The following is a 27,374-nucleotide window of genomic DNA, read 5'->3' as shown; positions in this document are numbered from 1 at the left end:
CCGGTTGGGGGTCGGCTTACCCATTTTCTACAGGATTGGGAATCGGTTACGTCAGATCTTTGGGTTCTCAATCTTGTAGAAAATGGGTATGCCCTTCCCTTTCGGGAATTCCCTCCCAATTTCCCTCCTTGCCAAGGGTATTGCTCCGAAGAGCATCTGTCTCTTCTGCAAGAGGAAGTTTTGACTCTGATAAGAAAGGGTGCGATAGAGGTGGTCCCAGAGCAGGAAAGGGGTCAGGGATGCTACTCCCGGTATTTCCTGATTCCGAAGAAGGATGGCAGGCTTCGTCCAATCCTGGATCTCAGGATCTTGAATCTCTATCTGAAGCAGGAGAAATTCAAGATGCTCATCCTTGCTCAGGTTCTTCAAGCGCTGCAAGAAGAAGACTAGATGGTGTCGCTCGACTTGCAGGATGCTTACTTTCACATCCCAATCCTGAAGTCGCACAGGAGGTATCTCCGTTTTACGGTGGGATCGCAGCACTACCAGTTTGCGGTCCTTCCGTTTGGACTTACTACTGCGCCTCGAGTCTTCACCAAGGTGATGGCAGTGGTGGCGGCGCATCTCAGGAGATCAGGGATTCCAGTATTCCCTTATTTGGACGACTGGCTGATCAAAGCGGAGTCGTCAGAGAGAGTGCTCCATCATTTGCGAGAGACAACCCAGTTGTTGTACAGGTTGGGTTTTTCAATAAATGTACCCAAGTCTCACCTGGTGCCCTCCCAGCGCAACCTGTTCATAGGTGCGGTACTGGACACAACCGTATGTCGTGCATTCCCTCCCCCTCAAAGGATTCGCGACATACGGGAGATGATTCCTTTGTTTTACAATGGAGCGGTCGTTCCAGTCCTGAAGGTCCTTCGCCTGCTCGGTCTGATGGTTTCATGCATTCTGTTGGTCAACCATGCACGCTGGCACATGAGGGCGCTCCAGTGGTGCCTCCGCAAGCAGTGGTATCAGCACAGCGGAGATCTCAGGGAGTCAGTGAGGATCTCCAGAGAAGCTGCAGCGGATCTGTCTTGGTGGGGCGTGGAAGGCAATCTGTCCCAAGGAAAGCCTTTTCAACTTCCCCCATCGGTGGCCACGGTGATAACGGATGCATCCACTCTCGGGTGGGGTGCTCATCTGGGGGATCTGGAGGTCAAGGGCCTTTGGTCTCCAGAGGAAAGGTTGCTTCACATCAACCTTCTGGAATTGCGGGCGATACGTTTGGCGCTCAAGGCCTTCCTCCCTTCCCTTCGCGGTCAGTCTGTTCAAGTCCTGACGGACAACACGACCGCGATGTGGTACGTCAACAAGCAGGGAGGGGTAGGGTCGCAGTGTCTCTGCAGAGAGGCTCTGCGTCTCTGGTCCTGGGTTCAGGACCATCAGGTTTGTCTGATGGCGAATCATCTGGCCGGTGTGTTGAACGGACAGTCTCAGTCGGCAGTTCTCTGCCGACCACGAGTGGAGGCTTCACCCGGAGGTGGTTCACGACATCTTTCGGATGTGGGGGACTCCTCGGGTGGACCTGTTCGCCACTCACGAGAATGCGCACTGCCTGTCGTTCTGCAGTCTCCAGTATCCGATGCAAGGAGCCTTGGGGGACGCGTTTCAGTTGAGTTGGAGAGGTCAACTCCTTTACGCGTTTCCCCCCATACCCTTGATTCCTCGGGTTCTGAGGAAGATTCGCCAAGACCGGGCCCAAGTCATATTGGTCGCCCCGGATTGGCCAAGAAGGGTGTGGTATACAGATCTACTCCACCTCTCCTCTCACCCGCCGCTCCGTCTCCCTCTCAGGGCAGACCTCCTCCCTCTGATGGAGGGGCAGGTTCTACACCCCCACCTCCAGACATTGCACCTTCATGCCTGGAGATTGAACGGGGCAACCTGAATTCCTTTTCCCTTCCGCCTGACGTTGTGGATGTCATCTTGTCAGCCAGGCGTGACTCCACTAAGTCCATCTATTCTTATAGATCGTCGAAATTTGTCACGTGGTGTGGGGAAAGGTCTGTTGATCCTTTGAAGGCCCATTTGTCTAATGTTCTCCAATTTGCCCTTTCTTTGGCGCGGCAGGGTCTTGCGGTTGCCACGGTAAAGGGTTACCTGTCGGCGCTGTCGGCTTTTCTCTGCTTGCCTGACCAGCCTTCTCTTTTTAAGTCTCCTGTGGTCTTAAGGTTTTTGAAGGGTCTTACTAATATGTTCCCTCCTTCACCTTTCATTGTGCCTCAGTGGGATTTGAATCTTGTATTGACCTTTTTGATGGGTGCTCCCTTTGAGCCTCTCCACAAATGTCCCATGAGGCTTCTTACCCTTAAGACAGTCTTCCTGGTTGCAATAACCTCGGCAAGGAGGGTTAGTGAGCTTCAAGCTCTTAGTTCCAAGCCCCCATTCCTGACCATTCATGCTGATCGAATGGTTCTTAGGACCAGGGCTGCTTTTCTGCCTAAGGTGGTGACTCCTTTCCACCTTGGTCAATCCATTACCCTTCCTACCTTCTATCCTCCCCCTCACCCTTCTAAGGAGGAAGAGAGACTGACCGTCTGGACCCTAAGAGGGCGGTGTCCTTTTACTTGGACAGATCCAAGGACTTTCGCTTGGAAGACCAGCTCTTCGTTGGATTTGCTGGCTGCAAGAAAGGAAGGGCGGTCCATAAGAGAACTTTATCGAGATGGATTGTCCTCTGCATAAAGATCTGCTACTCTTTGGCCGGTAAGGAACCACCTGAGGGTATAAGGGCTCATTCAACTAGAGCTAAGTCTTCGACCTCAGCATTGGCTAGAGGGGTGCCTGTTGAGGATATTTGTAGAGCGGCAACTTGGTCTTCCCTCCACACTTTCGCGAAGCATTACTGCTTGGATTCCGAAGTGAGGAGGGAGGGTCACTTTGCGCGCTCTGTCCTTCAGGATTTCCTGGTTTAGAAGAGTGGACACCCTCCTCCGGGAGTGGGGACTGCTGTGGGACTCTATTCACAAGGTGAGGAATCCACACGGCAGATGTATCTATCAGAAGAACAAGTTACTTACCTTCGGTAACGCTTTTTCTGGTAGATACTATATCTGCCCGTGGATTCCTCACTGACCCCACCCGCCTCCCCGTTGTCCACTCTTCTATGCCAGAGTTACTGTAATGTATTATATATATATTTTTTTGTCAAGGAAATGTTCCAATTGCTTTCCTGCTTTTGCTTAACACTGTGTGTTTTGCCTTGATTATTGTGTACTGTGTATACTTGTATATTTCTACTGTCATTGGTCCGTCCGTGTGCCTCGATGGCACGGAAAAAAGGGCGGAACTGATGTCATCACGCCGGCGTGGGCCTATTATAGGCGTCGGTGACGTCAGCGGAGTCGCGAGCGAGGTCGTGTCTCTATGACGTCAGGAGTCCACGTCGGCGCGAGGCTACGAAAAAAGAATTTCCGAATGTTGCTGACGCAGGGGGTATTTCACAAGGTGAGGAATCCACAGGCAGATATAGTATCTACCAGAAAAAGCGTTACCGAAGGTAAGTAACTTGTTCATTACTGTCACACACACAACCACACACACACAACCACACAGACAAACCACACACACAACCCCACACACAACCACACAAACGCACACAACCACACACAACCACTTATACACACACACACACACACAACCACACATACACACACGACCACACATACACACACAACCACACATACACACACACAACCACACACATACACACAACCACACACACACAGGCGCACACACACACACACACACAACCCTACACAACCCCACACACACAACCACAAGCACCCACACAACCACAGACACAACACAACCACAGACACAACACAACCACAGACACAACACAACCACAGACACAACACAACCACAGACACAACACAACCACAGACACAACACAACCACAGACACAACACAACCACAGACACAACACAACCACAGACACAACACAACCACACACACATAACCACACACACTCACAACCACACACACTCACACACACAACCTCACGCAACCACACACACACACACAACCACACACACAAACACACACACACACAAACAACCACACACAAACAACCACACACAAACAACCACACACACACAACCACACACACACACAACCACACACACACACACAACCACACACACAACCACACACACAACCACACACACAACCACACACACAACCACACACACAACCACACACTCACACACCCACACTCACACACCCACACACACACACCCACACACACACACACACACACACACCCACACACCCACACACACACACACACCCACACACACACACACACACACACACACCCACACACACACCCACACACACACACACACACACACACACACACCCACACACCCACAACCACACACAACCACACACAACAACCACACACACAACCACCACACACAACAACCACACACACAACCACCACAACCACCACACGCACAACCACACGCACAACCACACACACATACACAACCACACACACTCACACAACCACTCACACACACACAAACACCGACACACACACAAACACCGACACACACACAACCACACACACACACAAACACACACAAACCCACACAACCCCACACACAACCACAAGCACCCACACAACCACAGACACAACACAACCACACACAACTACACACACAACCACACGCTCAACATCCACACACACAACCACCACACACACACATATACAACCACACACACAACCACCCACACACACCCACACACACACACACACAAACACCGACACACACACACACACACACAAACCCACACAACCCCACACAACCCCACACACACAACCACAAGCACCCAACCACAAGCACCCACACAACCACAGACACAACACAACCACAGACACAACACAACCAGACACAACACAACCACACACACACAACCACACACACTCACACACACACACAACCTCACACAACCACACACACACACAACCACACACACACACAACCACACACACACACACAACCACACACACAAACACAACCACACACACAAACAACCACACACACACAACCACACACACACAACCACACACACACACACACACACACAACCACACACACAACCACACACACAACCACACACACAACCACACACACACACACACACAACTACACACATACAACCACACCAAGCATTGGCATAGCCAATAGGTCTCGCCTTTGGGACCTTATAAGTATTTAGCCACGCAACAGTTAATGTGGTTGCACCAAGGATATTGTGCTGCATAACTAAATGCTTAGAAGGTCCCAAAAGCGAGACCTATTGGCTATGCCAATGCTTGTTTCATATGGTTTGTGTTTAAAACAAGATTTGTGATCTGCCATTCTTGGATAATCTGATGATGCAACCACATGAACCCCCTCCCACAAGAATTAACCAAACAAAGGCTGAATGTTAAAGCTTCTATGAGAGTGCAAATTCAAGAACAAACTGATATATGGTCCGAATTCTTTAGTATAATACATCTATCCACAGCAGTAACTAACTTTATGCACTTATGCAAGCAGTAGAGTAAAACATACGTAGTCCTTATCCAGCCTCTCTCTAGTGATACTTTCTCTAGAAGAGAAAATTAAACAAAAGTAGCTCAACTGAAAACCCATGGTGTAAAGTAAAATATTTAGTACATATATTTTTCAGTGTTACGGTTCATCAGCCACCCCAAATGCATGTACACAGCTTTCCTGAAATATTTATTCTAATTGATCTATGTACAATTAGAACTTTAAAATCATACACAAAGAATTTTGTTTATATGAATTACTTAAGTTCAGTTTTACTCTCTGGTTCTGCCTCTCTCTTACACTTCCACCCTATGCACAGGGGCTCTTACCCACTGACATAGTGGTAAACAATGAAAGAATATCGCATTTTATGACGGGTCATTTAATATGTGCAACATGACAGCCCTAGATTAGATATGTTTCTCCTACTTATCTATTGGAAAGGGGGGAATTAGCCAGCAACCTGGACACAAATTAATGCCAAATGTATATTTCAAATACTATATACTCTGCGGTAATAGCGTGAATAACCTAGTTCACATCAAGAATAAGATATTTTAAACATATATTTGCACATTCTGAATGTATCTATATTATGAAAATTACATATTTACACTTAAGCTGTAACAAGCTGTACTACCTCAGTAGTACACACTATGCAGTCAGAAGTATAATAGTAGCTGTGAATGATGAACTCCTGAAATAAAACTTAGTTTTCATTACTGCTACAACTTGTTAACCTGAAAATGGGTACTTTAAAGATGCTGCTTTGATAATAAGTAACATAGAATAACAAATCTGATCAGGGTCATGGCAACATTCCATTGTAGTGCTGATTTTCCAAATTAAAATGTGGTGCATGTTAATGCCAGCAGTTGTAATTTGTTTTTTCTTGTTCTAGCTGATTTAAGCAGAATGCACCGGCAAAATGAAGATGCTTATCAAAACCCAGATGCAAAACCATATAGCGACAGACGACCAGTATTATCGGTTGATCAAAGTTTAGCCACCCCAAGAGTTGAAAATACTGCGGCACCTACCAATAAGATTGCAGGTACGTAGTACCAAGGGATGCCACTGATTTAAAGCAATGTAGTCTTGTAGCAGTCATGACTGATCAAGATAATACAGTGAATGTTTTTTAAATCTTTTGGTCTTTCCATTGGCCCTTACGCTGCTGGTCTGATCTTTGAGAGAGACAACATAGTCGAGTATTTGGCTTTACTCTGTTAGAAATGTGAACAATGTAATTTCTCTGTGGTTCTGTTAGTTTTCAATTATTTGAGGTCTTTCGACAATTTGGATCATTGTATAGACAATTAAATATCTGATCTGATTTACATGTTATCCCGAGGCATATAAGGAGGCACAGCAAGCATGTATAAACTGTAACAAAGCAAGGTGTTTGTAAAATGTGTATTATATATTCTGGTTATTAGTTCATTTTTTGACAAGGCAACTGTTTGTAGTACCTCATTAAGCTCCTTAAGTGTGGGTGCAATAATTGAGAGCGTCAGGTAAATATGAAATAGATTTAGAAACCAATATTTATTTTCATTGTCTTAGGCCTCTTTAAATGGATAGCACATGTTCTTTGTTATTTTGTTTCAGTTTCTGGATACTTTGGTTGGCCTGCAGTGATGTTGATGTATTTTATACATGCGGCTGTTCTATCGCTCTGTTTCAAAGAATGCTGAACTTATGGAACATGTAAAGAAATTGTCAGTTAGAGGTACTAAAAAAGTTAATTGTGTTCCATGGTACAAAGGACAGACTATTCTCTTTTAGCAAAATAGATCTCCATAAGAATGGTAACATCAAATATTCAAGTACCGTTTATGGATGCTAAATGTTCAAAAATAAAATGAACAAAGAATCTACAGATCTACTTTCAATATTTAATAGCAACCTGAGTTGATGCTATAGTAAAATTTAATTCACTCTGGATGTACTGCTATCCAGAAAAAAGCCAAACCCAATATTCATGCATGCTCCTATTGTGACAGCCAACGTTTGAAACTCTTACAGATGCCAGTTATATCATCCTGCTCTTCTGGCATCCTGGAAAACATCAAAGACCCACTTCTTCTTTTCCCATTAGGCATGTGTTCTCTGACTGTTCTGCAATTGCTGGCTGGTTAGTGTTCTCATTTTCCTCTAAGATTCCTTTTACATCATTCTGTGTTTTTATTTGAAGGGGAATAGGTTATTGAACTTCTTGGCTCTTCTCCTGTGCTGAATACACCAGGAAGTATTAATACTCAGAGGATCAAATTATTATTGGACCGCAGTTTTCCTGCAGTGGAATGAGTGTTTCTTGTTCTAAGGAGTAACATTTATTTAAAGAGGACAAGCTGTCGCCCCAATATGTAGCTTCCTTCATCATGAGGCCTTCCTCTGTGGGAGAATTGTATATATAGGATGGCATTGATTTACTATGTCTACTGGCATTGATATGTTTTCTTATTCTGTACTTTCATCATCTGTCCCTCTGCAGGTGCTAAGAAGTCACCTAATTAAGACGCTTTAACTCTAAAATCTTACATTAGTGTGAGCTGCTACTTTCTCTTGTGTTCTTTCTGAAACCTACCAAAATTGTGCAGGAGTATGGAAATAGTTATTGTTGTGCTACAGGCTAAAACTCTTATTAGATTGAACAGAAATATGGTAATCGACCTGCTTTCGGGGCTTTCGCTTTGTACAGGATAGCGAGGTTAATGCAAAAGGCAAACCAAATATGTCATTAGGCATTAAATGCTGCACAGGATAATGTATATCTTGATTTCACCGGGCGTTTGAATGGTGTAACTTTAAAAAAATGCTTGGTTCCAACTCCGAGTATTGGCCTCGACCCCATAGGAAAAACCCCATTCGAGAATTCTCTGTGGGGAGATGATGCTGCTTGTAGTGCCGCTTTATATAGCGGACCCAGACACCTTTAAAACACGATTCTTGGTCCGTTTCACACCTCATCTTCATTAAACTGCATGTTTATTTCTCAAATACATTTCTCTCCCTGTGGCAGGCTAATGCCTTTCAAACATTTTATTTTTGTTGTTAACGTAGTACAATAATTCCAGTTGAGGTCATCTCAACCCACCTCCAAGATTTGATAATTGAATATGCTGGTGGCTGCCGGAGATCTAGCAAAGCTGTAAATAAAGCATCACAAGTGCAAGAAATTCCAAAGGAAATAAAGGATCATACAGTCACGATAATAATTTCCTTCACTCTCTGGTATAATGGGGGGAGCAAAACCCTCACCAAATGTAGTGCATTGCTGTGCGAGGCCTTGATCCTTATGTGAGCGCTGCCTGCCAGCTGTGTAGAGCAACGATAATTTTATGTAGTGCGCGGTTGGCTTCCACCTCACTGTGCATGTCATTGAGACATTCGGAAATCCTCAAATGTCTTGACAGCAACAAACCAACACTCTGTGTGTTTATATATTGTGTGAAGATTGGCTTTTATTTAAGTATGTATAAAAAAATATGACACTGTGAGAAGTAAAACCATCAGGAATAACGTGACGAATAGCCCAAGTTTAGAAGGTGACAGGTAAATAAAAAATTATACTAAATCTGTACTGCATATGCTCACAATATTGTTCATAGTGGACATAGGGATTGAAATTAAACACGTTAATAAAATACCATTTATTGAGCTCTCTGTTACTCAGTGGTGTTCTGTCCCTAATGCACTCTAGACTTGTTCATCCAGCCAGCTCCTCGATGAATTATCCCTTAGAGATAGGTCTTCAGATCTTTACAAAAAGAAATCAAATTTATACTCTTGCAAGAGTGAGAGGAGGCTAGTTTCATAGCACTGCTTGCAAGTATGGTGAGGAGCTGCTACTTGAGTGGACCATTTAAGCATTCAACCTACAGAGATGCTAAGCCAAAGGATGTAAGAGTGCGCCAGGGAATATATCAAATTGGTTTCTCCTGAGGTTACTGACCATGTTGCATGGAAGGCCCTAAGAGCAAGACACAGAGACCTGAATTGGCATCCATAGCAGTTTGGCCTACCGAGATGTCACTGGCTGTGATTTGTTTGAGCATAGAAGATCAGATGCACCATAATGTTTTGAACCCATTTGTGGTATTAGTTCTTGTAGTAAACAATAGTTGTGTCTTATCTAAGGAATTTACTCTAGGCCATTCTGGTGGCAATTGTTTTTTTTACTGTTATGGGAGTCTTTGTATAGAAAGCCAATATAAGAAAAGGTTACTCTCGTATGGTAAAAATTTTTGGGACGTATACTGATTTACTTGCAGATTCATCATTCATGACCACCTGCCATTTAATCTTCGGATACATTTAGAGCTAGTAATCAGTGATCAATAAATTCGGAAATCCCTCCTGGCAACTAGGAATTGCATAGTCAAATCTGTTGTGGGGGCAGCATTATTTACATTTTGTGTCATACTCCAGGCAGTCTTTCCCTGCAAACTGTTATCCTAGCATACAACTGCAAAGTTAACATTATCATTATGACATTTATAAAGCATGACCGATTACCTTCAGGAAGGCGTCCAGGCACCAAAATAACTATTGTGGAAAAAAGGGAAAGAGGCAGCCTTAAAAGGTTACTGTAATAGCCAGATTTGAAATCTTGTTTAAAATGAGTGTTATCAGACTGGGAACGAAGGGCGATGAGTAGAAGGAGTGAAAATGATTGACCTCTGATTCTGATCCACTTGATTCTGGGGAAAATCACTTTACTGAGAAAAACAGAGCGAAGTGTGCAGAAGGGATGATGAAAATTAACTTTTTTGTTAAGATAGATTGGTCTGTGTCACAGATGGCTATATGTGTGATATGGAGGATTTAAAAAAGATTCCTTTTATGTACTTGGATGAAGTGCAGACCTTTGAGATGTTAGGTGATAGGAGATATGGCAGGAGGATAAAGAATAAGCCTTGTCGCAGAGTTTTGAGTCCGTGGCAAATGATTTATCAAGTGATCGGCAGTGCCTAAAGAAAGGGTGTTGCAGTGAGAATATAAGTCCCTGCACCATGGTTTTCTGTGCTGATAGGGGAAGCCATTAAGTATTTTTTATAGCATGCATAAGATATAAAGGCAAGCTAGAACTACTTGTCTTACTTGATTTGCCATGGAGAGGTTGTGGTCTAGCTTGATGCCCAAATTTCTGGCTGACATTGCAGGAATGGGGGTTGGGCTGAAGTCAGGTGGCCACCTGGCAGAAGACAAGGTGAAAGTGAGTTTACCAACAAAAGGAACTTGGTTTTTTCACTGTTGAGTTTCAAACAGGTGTCCTTCATTCAGCCACCAATGGTGTACATAGAGAAGGGGGCATTCCTGAGTCTGTTTATAGCCACTGGAAATGAAGGCAAATATTTGTGTAGCATCAGCAAATGGTTCGATTTCAATACTAAAAGATCTGACTATGAAGAGTGTGGTGCTCAAGGAGGATCCCTGGGGAATCCACATGAGATGTCAGTTTTAACAAAGCAGAAAGATGAAAGGAGAACTTTTTGAAAAAAACTATATCTTCTTTAACCTACAGATCCACAATTTCAGCTTCAAATAAATTAGCATGGAAGGTGCCATATTGAAATTGGCTGTGGGCTTAAAAACATCTGCCCATATTGAAACCGTAAAGTTGCAGCTCTTTCTTATACCTGCTACTGCTAGAGTGGTACAGGCAATGAAGCAGATGTCATGTAACATCAAATTGCCTGACAAAGTTAGCTTGTCTTTTGTAAAGCTTTGGAAAGATTGCAGGACTCGCAATCACAGTAGAAATTGTGCAGACTCTCACTCTTAGATCAATTGAATAATCTCTTGGTTAAAGAAGATCAATTTAAGCAACTTCTCAAGAAAGTAATCCTCGGTTTTCATGAAATTCAGATATACCCTAGCTAAGTCAGAGAGTGTCATAGTCCCACTTCTTGCTAGCCCTCCTCATTTGTAGACTATCTTTTTATTATATAATTCCCATTATACTTGAATGAGGAGACTGGTAAGCTTTTATTTTATATTGAATTAGTTGCCACTTTTGACTTTGACAGGCAGATGGCAGGTTCTATCTCTTAACCTGTTGAACATTAGTGTCTTCTGAGCATGTGTTGTTTGAGTTTATTGAACTAGAAGAGGAAAGAAGACAGCATACTATCCTATCGCTATCTATTAATCAGCGTGTCAACAGCAGTGTCTAGTTCTATTACTTGTGTACAAACAGAAATAACACTACAGTGTGCAACTTGGCGAGACGCTTACCGTTTGAGCGGTTGAACTTGTTTTAATCAAAAGAACTATTATTAATCTATAAATTATCAAATATGTGCATAGAATATGTTTTGATTGCATTAAATTTAATTGGATTTATTTCCATAGAAGAAGTAAGCAGTCTTTATTTCCAATATTATCTCCGGCTTCTCTGCCCAGTTGCTGCATGGAGCTCGTTTTTTACTTCTGAAACACATGTTGAACCTCACCAACACATGTAGCATATTGGTACAGAAAATTGATCTGTACAGGGATAAAATAAGGAATTGGAGCAGCCCCTGCTAGGGGAAACAGCTAGAAAGATGCTCTAAACGAACAGCTGTACTATAAAATGGAATGAAAAAGACTTTAGCATATAAAATGAGGATTTACAAAACTGCAGTGTGGTTAGTCTCTTACAGGATGGAGATGGGAAAATATTGAACCCTAGTGCAGATATAGCTACAGAGATTTTTTTTTTTAGCTTCTACCTTAGATTGTGCAACAACAATATAAGAAAGCAAACAAGATGATTACTTAGAAGCTATAAGGTGCTCACATATAGACCAAAAGTTATTGGATCAGTTTGAAGATCCAGTCACACTAACTGAGGCAACAGAACTCTACCCAATAATAAAGCCCCTAGGATCAGATGGCTTTCCAGACTCTTTTTGCAAAGCATTCAGAGATACCTTAAGCGAGTTCCTGTAGAGGATTTTTAACCATTTCTTAACATCTCAAGAAGTAATGAAAACCGATAACGACATCAGACTCTGTGACAAGCTTGTCCCACCTTCGGAAGTGACGACACAGAGCTATATAGATTGCTATACATGTATGGGCAACCCATTCCTTCCTTGTGCTCTTGGGAATTGAAAGTTTAATTGGAAATGATGCCAACAAGGGATTTATTTTATATGAAAAAGTTTCAACCAATATATCAAGTATACATGATGTCTAAACATGGCATTGTAAATCAGTTGCACGTTGTATAATTCATTTTATATGGAAAATAAATTTCAACAAACTCTAACAAATTTATATAAAAAATAAGCATAAAATTAGGGGTTCATAAGAACATTTCCACATATATTGATAATAGCCATTGCAATTATTATCTGTGTTGGCTTACTAGTCATCAATGCATGAAAACCTACTTCCCAAGTCATAACAAATGAGTCTATCGCATAAACTAGACGTGAAAATTGAATTTAACAATCACTAAAAGGAAAGTTGGGTCAAATGTCAACGTGTCGGTCTCCGTTAGAAAGTTAGGTCAAGTGTCAACATTTCGGTCTCCGTTATATATCCTGAGACCATCTTCAGGACTGTAAAGTTGCGTGACTTGGATTTGGTAATTTTCTTTTAGTGAAGGAAAGAATACCTCAAACTGCAGTTTAATGCTGAATGAGACCAATGACTGATGCCACGTCTTTGATATAAAAAGACATATCTTGAATTTGTTAATCTACCTCACTACTGAAAGAGAGATTACATTAATTATATCTAGTATTCTTTCCTTAGCTAAGAACAAATTGCCACATCTGGGTGACTTGATGACTCACCAATCAGGGGGTCCTCATTTTTCACACAACTTTACAGTTCTGAAGTCTCATGGACCTTCTTTTCTTTGGGAGCTTATTGTTTTTTTTTTTAAATTTAAACTGATGGTTCCTCCTTTCAACCTATTCTTAGAACCTCCTTGCAGCATATTCCCATAAAGGCTGATTTCTTATGAGAATCACATCTGTACACATGGTTAGTTGAATTCAGGCCTAATGTTCGCACTTACTTTTCTATTCAGTGCTCATAATACTCAAGGGAGCTCTCCTAAAGGAGAGGAACATTTCCTCATCTGTAATTCTAGTTCTCCTTCAGGGGAATCTCCATTGAAATCATATGAAACACTCCCTCTTCCCTGTGGAATAATTAAAGGGATAAATACATAGTCATCAGGATCCAGAGTCTCCATTAAAAAGGAACAGTCACTGGCAGGGCAAAATGATCCCTTAAAGGAGCAGTGACATTTTCCAGCATTTTTAGACTGCTTTTCTCTCACCCTTCTTTTAAAAAACTTTGTGAAAGAGTTTTTCTTGTCACTATTCATTATTTAGTAACCTTTTAAACTTTGAATTGGGTACTTTATTAAAGAAATGTACACAAAAATGCCAATATTGCCTTTAATAGGCTGTCAAAAGTATTCTAGTTTAAAAAGGAAAACAATTGGCTTTTCTAGAGAAAGTGTATATTTTTATTTGTAAAAGTGCACAGGTGTTCTTGCTTGTGGGCAGTACTCTTCGGGACTTATGTTTTTTGTGGAGAATTACTCTAAAGTTGAATTAGGACAGCAACATTTTCATCTCACTCCTCGTTTCCTCAGTTAAACTGTTTGAGAAGCTCCTGCTTATTGACAGTTGGCTAAAGAAGGGGAAATAATCTCTCCTTACCAAGCAGAATTAAGGTGCAGTAAAGGTATAATTCATTAGGCTTTTACACAAAATCTAATTTTAACTAACTATACTGTACTCCTGTGAAGATGTCCTCAATCTGAGCTATAGCAATTTGAAAATTTCTGCTGTAGAACAATGGATACAGGTTAAACACAACCCCAGTCAAAACCTGTTCTGCACAGATTTGTTTTGCCTGTGGATGGGAATACATTCTGAAAGGTTTACTAAGTATAAACATAAATGCAACAATAATATCAGTCCAATGCAAGCTAGAGATAAAAACAGCATTGGATTGAAAGAACAACTGTCAAAACCCAGAGCTACCGTCCTTGTGCAGTGCTCTGTTGCTCTCTGGCTAGATTTCAGCTCTACAAATACTTATGCATACATACAACATTAATTTTATATAGGCATTTGAATAATGTGTAGCTCTTAATCAACCAGAGGCATAGTCCTTGATGATTACGTCTTCCAGAGTGTGAGCCCTATTATGTTTCTAAGATGACCACTTAATAATGAGTCAAGTGGATTGTTTTTGCTTTTGGTGTATTGGAATTGAAGTTTCTTATGCTGTCAGTAAATTATTCACCTGCCAATATTAATTGTGGAAATTGGTGATGAAGACAGTTCTCCGTATGTGTGAAGAGGTGGCTGAGATTTTAAAGCAAATTGTGGCTGATAGTCTGGTTTCATCCAAGCCCTTTAAACATCTTCTCTTGACTTGATGGATTTCACTGTGACAGATCTAGTCACTTATCCAATAATGAGACCCTAATCATGACAGCGATGTTCTTGTTTTCACCATACTTTGTCACAAATATTGACCAGGCCAGTAGGTTGTTTATGGACAAAGTACCCCACATGTGTAATGTTCAAGGTGTCTGTGCAGACAGGCACTTAGTATGGTTTGTCTGATATGCCCACACCTTTTCTACAGCTCGAGAGTATGACTCAGTGCTTCCAACACCCCCTATGCTTGATATGCACTAACACAACAGGCATTTGAAATACTAAAAGCTGTTCGGGCTTTTTGCTATGGTCGCTTAAGCAGCCTGCTGAAGCTGCTTTGAAAAAGCAAATGTTTTTACTGCCTCATGGATCCTGAGTCAAGTATTCAAATCAAGGTATCAATTAAGCAGAGCCCCCAGCTGAAAGACTGTATAATTGAATGTTTATGACCCAAACAATTATAAACTTGAATTTTCACATCCCTAGCCACTTTGACCCTAGGCACTAGCGACAATGAGCTTTTTTGCAGGTGACTTTAATTGTATGCTGAACCTGGGATTTGACAGGCTGTCACAAGTGGCTCTTTGGCTTTTGAAAGGGCTATATTAGCAGAGCATTCATGCATCTCCGTGTTGCAGCCCTCGACCCCAAGATCTCCATCCCCACCCACACTCCCCTCACATGCGCATCTAAAATGAACTGAAGGAAGCTGTTGACAGAGGTGATGCACAAGAGAAGAAAATAAATATTCTCTATGAGCCAGAACTTTTGCTCAAACCAACTATTTGAAGCTACAGTAGGATTGTCTAAGAAAGTCCCCAACATAGGTTAAGTGGGGAGGACTAACGTTATGCTTTGGTCAAATAAGAATACACAAAACAATTAGGTGCAGTCTCATTATGCCTTGCTTCCAAGAAGATCATCCCCTCTTCCGTTTTATGTGAAGAGAATTACTTAATGTCTCTTTTCATTGGGAGCAGCTCATTTTTGATAAGGTACAGTGGACTCTTCCAGCACTGTGTAGACTAACAATAATCTGGAAAAATCTGAATTTAATTCATACTTGGGGTCACCTTCTGCTTGTTGGTGACTTTCCATGGAATTAGCTTTGTTTCACCTGCCTCTTCCAGCTCTGCTACAGCAGTACACTTGGCTTCGGAAAACTCCTCCTACCAGTTCTTATGCAAACTTTAGGGCTGATGAATAGTTGTCTATGATAGAGGGCCCACAGAAAGGATCTCCCTGTAACGTTTTGTGGTTCAGAAACCTAAATAAGTCCTGGCTTTCTGATAAATCTGTATAAGCTTGTCGGGCTGTGGTTGTCTTCTCTGATTATGTTTCCACGTGTTCTACAGCACTGAGATATCCAGTAGGTGAGCCATTTATTGAAGAGCTTGGTGTCCACATCGAGGTTCCAGGTGTGGTTAAGTGGGCATTCCTGTAGGGTCTTGGTCTAGTTTTCGTTGGATATTTTGTCCCAGTGTCTTGATGGTGCTTTGAGCTTTTCATATGCAGGTGGCTTGGTGGGCGGGTATCTTGAAATGTATGATGTAGTGGTCAGACAATGTAAGCAGGTAGTGGTGGTGGTGATCCTTCTGTTGGAGAAGAAAATAGGGTCAAAGGTGTGGCGTTCTGTGTGTGTTTGTCCTTGGAGGAGCTGGGTGAGTCAGAAGTTCCAGAGGCTGTTGATAAGGGATTTGGAGTTTGGAACTGTGGTGTCTTCCAGGTGGAAATTAAGGTCCCCAAAGAGGATGAAGCTGGTTGACCTGATGGAGTGGGGAGTGATGATGTCTTGGATAGGGTTGCAGAATTCAGCTTGGGGTCTGGGGAGAGGGGCAAGGGTTCCCCTTAAAGGTGGCATTGTAGTCTGTTCTTATTTTGAAGTGGGGCTGTTCCATGAGGTTAGTGTCTGAGGCTGTGAAGGTGGTGCAGTCAGTCATGTTTTTGTAGATAACTCTGCCTGGATGAGGGTGGTCCTGGTGTATGATTTTGTAGGCAGGTGGGATGGCTGGTTTGGACACTGGGTTTAGCCATGTTTAAGTCAGGAATAGAAAGTTGGGTGTACTGCTATTGAAGAGGGCCCAGATTTCTGTAGTTTTTTCCAAGGGATCTTACATTGAGGAGCATGGCGAACAGTTGTTGTGGGGTGGTGGTGGTGGTGGTGGTGGGGCCTTGCCTCGGTTGTTTGGAGGTGGTGGTGTTGGCTTCTGAGGTGTTGCAGGTGAAATCGCAATGGTTGCAGGAGAAAGGTCTTACCATGGTGCTGGAAGATGGGCTTCAGAAGCCTGTGTGTTGTTGAGGTCGCGCAGGATCGTGGAGGAATAGTGGCAGTGTCCGTTGGCTCCGGCTGCAGCTGTGGTATTGTGTTGGATGGTTGTGGGGGCCAGGGTTCCTGGAACTGGGTGCGCTCAGGGCGCAAAAAAGCTCGTCTTTAGGACCCCTACTGTGCGGTCATGCTGCGCAGTAGCGGAAGGCTTTCATAGAGCGTGGTGAGGCGGGCAGTGGGTAAAAATAATATAATTAAAATCCACTTACATTCAACACTTCCTTCTCTTGCTGCTGCAGTCTGGTGTTCAGTGCAGACCCCAGCCAACTGCCTTAACCAATCTTAGCGCTGCTGTCCTGCTGTTAACCTGAATTAGAGGAGCGCCAGGAGAGGGCACTAGAGGCTTGCACTTGCTCGAACTGCTTTTAAAGTGTTACATAGCCTTTGCATATGATGGGTGTTACCAGGATTCACACACAATTCCCAAGGAACAAATTTGGGCTGTGGCACTTACCAAAACTGTGGTTTTACCCAGAGGCCACCTGTTGTAAGGTAAGGATTCCCATGTGTGATTGGTTTGTGCTCTCTTAAGCATATACATTTGCAGGGGAAATGAATCCCAAAGGTTCGTATTAGGCGTAGTAAGATACAGGAAGTTGAGTACTCGGTTATAGTAGTCTTCTCTTCTTTATTTGAAGACGTGCAAAAGCAAAGAACAGCAGGCCAGGGCTTTCTCAAGGCTTATTGTAAAGATGAAAGATGAAGCTGAAGTGCTCCTGTGCTTTGTGGCTCCGTGTAGGCCTGAATGGCTGTGTTTCTTTGGCAGCCCTATGGTTCCCTCAGGTGCGCCTTGGGGCTCCAAGGATATGCAGGGCCTCCTAGTTGTACTATCAGCAGCCTATCTGTCCTCTGCCCCCTCTGAACTCCTTGGACCTGTCTTGGGTTCAGTACTAACTCCAATGTCAACTTCCACCTCTACTCTGAGTCCCGCATCGATCATTCCTTCATCAACTCAGGAGCCAATGTTGCTAACGCCGGAGGGCCCCGATTGACACCACCTCTACCTCGACCGAGGTTTGTCTCTAAATCTGCTATAACACACTTAGTCTTCATACAGCCTTTGTCTGATCCCATGCTACCACTACCGCAGAGGCACCCTCAGAGCCTAACTGTCTTTTGACTGACCAGAGCTTGACACCACTCTGAGATGGTTGGGACAGGGATGATTTACACCTCACCCTTAATGGTGAAGATGGTAATGACAGCCTAACATAAACTTGCAGGAAATCAGTGGGCTTGATACTTAATCTGATACAAGGTTGGCTTTGCCTCTGGGAAACCCAACAGATTAGAGTACTCCCTTGACTGTGGTAATTAGACCATCCTTTGAGGTCCTACACCTACAACTGCTCTAAGTTGAAGTCAAGACAAATGTCCTCACTGGGATTTTGCAAATAGGTCATCCTTACATCAGCCCTTGCTTCTGTTCAATGAAGCCCTTACTGATACCTTAATGAGCACTTGGTCCAAATCCTTTTCTTGCCTGCCGTTGAATAGACGGGCCAGACACCATTGACCCGCTTCTGATGGTTCAGACTTCAGTCAAAAATATAAATCCCAATTAATTCCCTACAACTCCAAACCCCTCTCCCCCAAACATTGAGTCGAAGAGGATTGAGGCATTTTGCAAATTAATGATCTCAATTAATGAACTCTCTGAATCGGCTAACACTGAAGTCAGTCAGTGCCTTTTGCTAATGTTCCAATATACGCAAACCCTGTGGGACAAGGCTATCGAGATCTTGTCGACGGTGCAGGAGTAACTTAGGGTCTTCATCTCTCACTATTCAGGATGGTCCGGAATAATGGAACGGAGTCAGGATTTGCCTTTCTACCACTGATTGTCTGGGACGGGTGGTAGGCATCAGCGCGGTGCTCTATTGCCATGAGTGGATGCGATATGCAGGTTTCTCTGGGGATGTGCAGCCTTCCCTTGTGGATATGCCTTTTGATGGCTCATGTCTTTTCAGCAGCAAAGCTGATTTGGCCCTAGAATGCTTTGAGAGTATGGCCACAGCATGCTCTTCGTCTCTTTCGACCTCTGCAAGATAGTTTCCTCACCAGTTCAAGTTCCAGGGCTATTCCAGAGGATTGACATATAGGTAATGCCAGTCTCCCCAGCCTCCTTTGCAGTCTCCCAGTCCTTTTATGGCAGAGGAATTGGAACTGTAGACAGCGAATTGGTTCATTGCCGGCATCATTTCTCCCTGTCCCCCTACTTCAGTGACAGCCTCAGATCTGCTTTAGCTTGTCTTTAGTGGCACAGTCCGCTCCTGTTGGAGGCAGATCCAGTACTTTCTGCCAGGGTGACGATCATTCACTTCTGACAGATTGGTCCTTTAGGTCGTTCAGCATAATTATGCTCTGCTGTTTCTTTCTGCCCCTTGCACCTCCCTCTCACACCAGACCAGCTCTCGAAGGAACACCTGTCTATTCTAATGCAGGAGATACAAGCTTTAGTCTCCAAAAATTCATGAAGAGGGTTTCAGAAATGGAAATGTGAACAGGGTGACATTCCTGGTATTTCCTCATGCCGAAGAAGGATGGAGGGCTTCTGCCCATCTTAGATCTCCATACTCTGAATACCTTACCACAGAAGGAAAAATTCCACGTTCTGTCTCCCCTGGATCCAGATGAGTAGATGGTGGCAATGGCCCTGCAGGATGCATATTTGTATATCTTCTTCCTCAGGGACGCAGGCGGTAGGCCAGGAGCATTTTCAATTTCCTGAGCTCCCTTTCAGTTTCACCAGTGTCCCTCAGGTGTTCGTGAACGTGATGGTCGCTACTCATCTTCTTAGGTCGTGGATACCAGTTTTTCATCTACCTCAATGACTGGCTCTTAATGGTGGGTTTGCTACAGTCCATTAAAGATTGCCTCCAGTCAAAGGGGAACCTTCTGACATCTTTGGGGTTTATAATCAAAGAGCCAAAGTCACACCTCACTCTTTTGCTGAAACTTTCTTTTATAGGATCTGTCTTGGACACAGTGCTGTTCAAAGACTTCCTTCTATTGCAGCAAGTCCATAACATTTAGGCTAGATTTCTGCTCTACAAATACTTATGCATACATAAAACATTAATTTTATATAGGCATTTGAATAATGTGTAGCTCTTAATCAATCAGAGGCATAGTCCTTGATGATTACGTCTTCCAGAGTGTGAGCCCTATTATATTTCTAAGATGACCACTTAATAATGAGTCAAGTGGATTGTTTTTGCTGTTGGTGTTTTGGAATTGAAGTTTCTTATGCTGTCAGTAAATTATTCACCTGCCAATATTAATTGTGGAAATTGGTGATGAAGACAGTTCTCCGTATGTGTGAAGAGGTGGCTGAGATTTTAAAGCCGATTGTGGCTGATAGTCTGATTTCATCCAAGCCCTTTAAACATCTTCTCTTGACTTGATGGATTTCACTGTGACAGATCTAGTCACTTATCCAATAATGAGACCCTAATCATGACAGCGATGTTCTTGTTTTCACCATACTTTGTCACAAATATTGACCAGGCCACTGGATGTTGGTAGGTTGTTTATGGACAAAGTACCCCACATGTGTAATGTTCACAGTGTTTTAGTCTCAATCCTGGAAATTAGCTCTGAGGCTTCTTGGCCTGTTAGCCTTCTGCTTCTTGTGTGTTGACTGTCCCAGGTGGCATATGTGGGCTTTGCAGTGGAACCTGAAGTCCTAGTGCCTGCAGCACCAAGGCAACCTGGCAGATGCCATCCAGGTTTTGGAAGTAGCTACATGCGATCTGCAGTTGGGACTGCTGAACTTGACCTGATAGTGACATCTAGCCGTAGATTCCTTATCTTAGAATTCTCCCCAGGCGCCAGACTGGATCCAGAAATTTTTGTACAGCAGTACCTCTGCACGTCGGTAGAAGGCATGGACAACTCAGTAACGAGGTAGTCCTCCGAATGTGACATCGACGGACTCCATATGAGCCCTCTCCGCTGACGTAAGTTTCTTCTTTTCCGTGCTTACACTGTGGATCCGATCAGCAGTTCCTTAAGGCTGTTTTTCGGCCTACCTCAACGATTTTGTCGAACGAAACAGTGTGCCTTTCATATTTCCTTTTGGTTCAAGCCTTGTGGGTCCTGTGAACGAAAAATGCTTGCCACAAAACCCTTACTCTATTTGTATGTGAGGCTTAGGTGATGAGCACAATTACTCCAAGAGTGCAACTCATGTCAGCGGCTTCGACTGAAGGCGCTGAAGGAATGTCTGATGAAGCTTCTAGCTTCGCGGTTGTCGCAGTCTTCCAAGACATCCCATCGACCTGTCTCCTTCACGCTCCAAAAACCGGCCACTGGGTCAGATCCTCGAGCTGTTCCATTGGGCGTCACTCTACATCGATGTTCAAAGGTAAGATAAGCAGTGATTCGAAATCACGGCATCTACTAACTTAGCAGCAGAAGGCCTGCTCCCGATTTTCGGCTGAAGACTTGTTGCATGAGTGTACCTGGTGCAGTTGCATGAGTCTACCAGGTGCCTTCCATCCTACCTGAAGGGCCGGGGGGATTTTGACCCAAATGATAGAATATTACAACTCTCTCCATGGTTTCTTTGGTTCTCCACCTCACCCTAGAGCTCCTTGAGACCCCAAGGAGGTGCACGTGACTGTGTCCACGCTGGTGGGTTCACCCTCTGCGTCAGTCCAGTAGCTGGATCCTAAATCAGTTTCGATGCCGGTGCACAGTGCTTCGGGGTTACCACCTTCGGCATCGGGGTCTGGTACTCCGGCAACAGCACAGAGCTTCGGCCTGCTGACTTCAATGACGGCACGCCTCGACCTTCTTTCCACTCCGACATAGAGAAGTCGCCTAGTCAGCGCCGGATGCAGCGTCAGTAGAGCCGCCTATTTCAGAAGTCATTCCTGCTGAGGAACATGACGAAGGGGGTAATGGATGGGTTCTGGGTTTGTCTAGCCCATTTCTGGCACGATTGATCCTCCGATAGAGTCTAAATGGTTGATTGACTTAGGAGAAGCCAGTGGTTTGGCACTTTTTTCCCAGCCTCAGGCCTCCTGTCACTCTGGCGTATATGCTCAGATTAGTTTCTGCCATTCTGATGGTCACGCTTCCCTCAGTGAAACTGACGACGGATCTGTTACTTGGGGTCCTGTATCAGGGCTAATCAGGAGTAGAGCCGGCGCTTCCTCATAGTGAGGCTTTCTTTGATATTCTCTTGGGGCCTTTGGTAAGCTCGAAATGGGGACCCTGGTGGATTGATCTGTTTCTCACAGACTCCGGCCGGCCTCTGGAGATCCAACGTGTCTCCTTAGACATCTGACTCATAATAGCTTTTTGGTTCAGGCTGCCTTAGTTGCCCAAAATATTGATACATTCCCTGCTGTCCCCTGAGATAGAAAGGCCAAAAAAGTAGATTCCTGTTGTAAGCGTATTTTCGCCTTCACAAGCTGTGCACTGCGGTCTATCAATACTACTTGTATCCTTGGATGCTTCTCCCATGCATTATGAGATTAATTCCAGAAGAGACACTGAACATTCTTGTAGTGTTAGTATGGGACAGGCAACAGGCAGCTAAACTGATTATTCGATGTGGTATGGACACCACCCATTCTATAGGTCGGGCTGTGGTCTCTTCAGTATCACTCTGTCATTGTGCCTGGTTGCACACCCCTGGGTTTTCAGAGGCGGTGCAGGCCACTCTGATTGATATGCCTTTTGATGGCGCTTGTCTATTCCACACGCAAGCTGACTCTGCTTTGCAGAGATTTAGAGATAGTCAAGGTGGTGCAGAGTCTTAACTCTGCCTACTGTTTTCTCAGTTCTCTTGCAATAGTTTGTTTAGGGAGCTCCCGTTTGCATTTGTGCCTTTTACTGGGTGATGCCCATTGGCTTTTCGTTTTTGACTTCCCTTTCCAGGTTGATACCCGATGAGGTATTCCTGCTTGCTGCAGGTACTTTTATTCTTTTTATTCTGTCAGTGACAGGTTAAGTTTCCAGTGATCTGGGATGTATCTTATATATTAACGTTATGTACACTAGTTTCTACCCAAGTACCTGTTCTACAGGGACTATCTTCGATATGTCTTGTGGGCATTTTAAGTTTTTCCTCTGTATGCTTAATATCCCTTATATGGGTTACAGTACTGTGTTTAAAGGCATGTTATCTTCTCCTACACCTCCCGCCATGTAGCTTTCTTTCCATATAGGAAGTATTGAAAAGGGGGGCAGGATGTGTGGCCTCAGCAGGATTTTAGCCTGGGCCTAAGACTTTTTATGATGTTTAGCACTTACTGTTCACATTTTACTCTGCATTGGCAGCAAGGTTTTTTGCCAAGGCTCTCTCGAGTTCTTTGTTGGGATATGACTCGGCGAAGATCCATCTAATGCAATGTTTAGGGTTTCACCTTTACCTCGAGGTGTAATTTGACCAGTGCCAATGTCTTCGTCGCATCTTCTCTACCTCTACTTGAGAGGATGTGATGTCTTGTCTTATCTGGAATGTCTTACTTTCCTTGCTTCCTGTAGGCGCTATTCATTTACCAACTATTACAACCACAGCATTTTTATTACCTTCTGGTTCTTCAGATATTGCCATCTCACTTCTCATTTTGGTTGATGTTGTGGTTCATTCTCATCTAAGAGTTTCCTTCCGGAATGTGTGTCTATTGTGTCGCTCATGCATTGATTTTTTGGGGATATTGTTTTAGCCATTTTATACACAATAGAGGTCTGTGCAGTTGGCTGCAATTGTATGCGGGCTATGTGAAAGTGGCATTCGCTACCTATCGATACTGTTATCCTTACTTAAGTCCCCACTTTCAATTGCATGCATGACTACGGTCTGTGCAATTGTTTGTGATCTTGGTTTTGATTTAGGGCTGTTGTGCCCATCTGGGATTTGATTGTGGGACATTGATCCTACACACAGGAGAGGTCTGGGCATTTGGCCATGATTTCATACAGTCTGTGTGCAAGTGGCATTTGCAGTGTAAAAGTAGCACTTTTCCTTATTCTTGTCTATTTGCATTACTTTCTGAGTAATGGAGGCTGACGGAGATTAGTGTTTCAGTTCTGCACATGTGCGGTAAGAGGTAAGAACCTTGACCAGATTTGCGCTTAATTAGAGTTCTCTTTTCTCCTTTTTGATCACTTATTTAACTGTTATTTAAAAGTTACACATTTTTTAAATTGTGAGCAAATCAGTACAATTAACGAATTCAACTTCCTGTTGACCGTTCGAGTGGAAAGTCTTTCTTCCCTCTTCATGGGGATCCGTGCACCTTAAAATGCCAGTCTAGCGTTTATGCTATTTCTGCGCCAACTCGAGGTTGTTTGCGGAGTGCACAAGCGAAATTTGTCATGTACCTCGGTCAGTTCTTCATGTTTTAACACATATATTTACATGACAAAGAAATGTAGTGGGTAGTAGAGGTTTTAAATATCTTACATCGTAGAAGACCTATATTTTGGGTAAATTGTTGATGATAATGATATATAGAATGAATAGGTGGCGCTCTAATGTTTTGGAACTTTACTACCAAAAGTATCCACTGCCAGACCGAAGAGATCCAGTCTGTCAAAACAAACAATCCTAAATAAACCAGAGCACTCAAACGTGGTCATATAAGAGCAATACACAGTCCAAAGAGTATGATCCAAATGATATTCTTGTCATACATATGCTCAACAACTTGATATTTGTTGTGGAAGAACAGCCAAGCCATATTTCATCACTTCGTAACTTTTTCAAGGCTTAAAAGAACGCAAGTAGTCGATGGTTTCCATATAGATGATGTAGACCAGGAATAAATTGTAGGGTGGTCTTTGTGCTTTTGCAAGCAGAATAAATATTGTGATATTTCTTTGGCAAATTAATATCTTATGATATTTTCACTTGCTTTGAATTTTCATGTGGGCACTGATTTGATCGCAGTGTAATATTTACAATACATATGTACATTTTCTCCTGCAACCGCTGTGGCTTCTATATACTTTTCGAAAGTTGCATTTTCTTGCTTTAGCTATTTGGTGCCTGCAGCCTGCCTCTGGGTCACATGACTGGGTATGGATGACAGTTTGGCTTTGTGTATTTGTCCTAGATAACTGCACACAATGGGACGTTTAGGTGTGACAGGATGGGCCATCAATGTGAGGATGGTGGGGAGCAGTTGGACACTGCCCCATTTACACTTGAATAGGCTGTGTCCTGTCTCCACACAAAGGGCTGCAATAACCACTTTAGTCTTGAGCCAGGGCAGGAAAGGAAGGGCGTCTGTGCATTCTTCAGTACACTTCTGGACCTATGGATACTCTGCCAAGAAAAAGGACTGCCACTCTGCTGGACTGCTGCTCTTAAGGCTCTGCTGCGCTGACCTTCTGCCCTCTTGCATGGGGAAGAAGGACCAGACCTGTACCTATATCTTGAACCCAGGACCCCAGAGTGACTCAAAGGGCTAGGCTGCCAGCATCCTGAGCAGAGCCTCAGGGACATGAAAGGTTTTCCAATCAGCGCCTGGACCCAGCTGCAGCCAGTTCCTGACCCTCAAGTGGTGCCTCTCAGGTCCTGAACCCTTGATTTGGCTCACTGGCTCCTAAATCAAGATTTTTTTTTTACTCTTCACAACGGCAAACAGGCCCATGGGCAGCATGAACCATTTCGCTCCTGCTCTCAAAGTCAGCGGACCTCAGAGTTGATTCATCAGCTGGCTCTTGCAAAACCCATTTTCTGGTCCTTACAACCACACTGTGCAAGATCAAAGAGTTCTACACAACTATGCTCCAGCTCTTCAGATCTCTTCTGACTCCCTCTGGCATGCCTTCAAGCTCTGCTGATCCAAGAGGCCTTTCACTTGGACTCCCGCCGGTGGGTCCCCCTAGGTGCCAGCTGGACCCTCTGAGCCATCCTGCCCTCGGCTCCCATTCTGACTCCACTCCCGGCACCTATACCCATGTCAGGCCTGTGTATGTCAACTCCTATGCCGGCCTTACTCCCTGAAAAGGTGGCCCTGATTGACCTCTCAAACACCAAAACGATGCTGGTCTGACTTAGTCTGATTTCATGTCCAAATCCGATCGAGGCACCGATTTCCGCACTCATCAACATTCTTTGCACTCCCATTTTTGGAATCACTCCGATAACGACTGACCAGAGTGATGAGTTATCTGCCCTATAGTGAGGTCAATTGGTATGAAGACTTGCAGGAGGCTAGGGTGCAGTATACCTCCCTGGAGACCGCCCTTTTCTACCTACCAGGCTCATCCACTGAAGATTCTGCTTCCTGCGCTATGGTTATGCGTAGAACGGCTGAAGGTGAAAAAAATTATATATTGAATGAGGTCCTACAACTGGGCTATACTGCTTCTGAATCTCTCCTCCCCTTTATTGAGGCCCTTACTCATACCCTCCTAGTGGCTTTGGCAAAGCCTTGCACTGATCCTCCAGTTAATAGGCAAATCATCAGGCACCATCACCTTGTTCCAGGTGAGGCTGCGAGCCTTGATAGTGCCGGGCTCCACCAATCGAAGGGAGTACACCAAATCGGTTCCCAAAGAGCGCACTATACCGCATTGACTGCGACAGCTTCGGCTGGGGCGGAACTTTGTCCCCCAGCGTATCTAGTGCACAGGAGGGGGCCGGTGCTACAAAGGTGCTTGCAGATTCCCGCAGAGCAGAAGTACACCAAAGTAGTTTCCTTTGCCCACACTCTACCGCATTGACTTCACCAGCTTGGGCTGGGGTGGGAGTTCGTACCATAGTGTACTTAGCTCACAGAAGGAGGCAGACACTCTTCAAAGGTTCTGGCAGCTTCCTGCAGCACGGTATGCTCCCTGGGCATGTATCTGGGCAATGAGCTGGCCTAGCCGTCTGCTGCTGTACGAGGCCCAGCCGGGCTCCCCCTCTTGGCCCGTGGATCAAAGTACCCTCCGTCAACATTGAAAGGTAGTTATGTTTGGGGTTGCCATATAAGGAAGTTTTACCATATAAGGATGTTTTAACATGGGCAAACAAACTACCCCAAGGTCATGCGGAAAAATGTGCCAAGACTGCAAAAGCTACGAATGCCATTACTAATTGTCACCGACGCCATGGGCCTAATAAATGATGAAATTGTCAGTGCAGAGGAA

General features: G+C 43.9%; 1 protein-coding gene across 7 annotated transcripts in view; it reads left to right on the top strand.

The window, feature by feature from the left end:
* Positions 1-27,374, top strand: part of CSPP1 (centrosome and spindle pole associated protein 1) — a 1,229,219-nt gene that overhangs the window by 763,824 nt on the left and 438,021 nt on the right. For all 7 annotated transcript variants that reach the window (XM_078687197.1, XM_078687198.1, XM_078687199.1 and 4 more), the window contains one exon: positions 6,439-6,591. In XM_078687197.1, the coding sequence (XP_078543323.1) occupies positions 6,439-6,591 (153 nt within the window). The remainder of the gene's footprint in view (positions 1-6,438; positions 6,592-27,374) is intronic.

The sequence above is a fragment of the Lissotriton helveticus genome, chromosome 4_1 (assembly GCF_964261635.1).
Source record: "Lissotriton helveticus chromosome 4_1, aLisHel1.1, whole genome shotgun sequence".
Taxonomy (NCBI): Eukaryota; Metazoa; Chordata; class Amphibia; order Caudata; family Salamandridae; genus Lissotriton; species Lissotriton helveticus.
The sequence above is the reverse complement of the archived record's forward strand: the minus strand, read 5'-3'. Positions and strand labels throughout refer to the sequence as shown.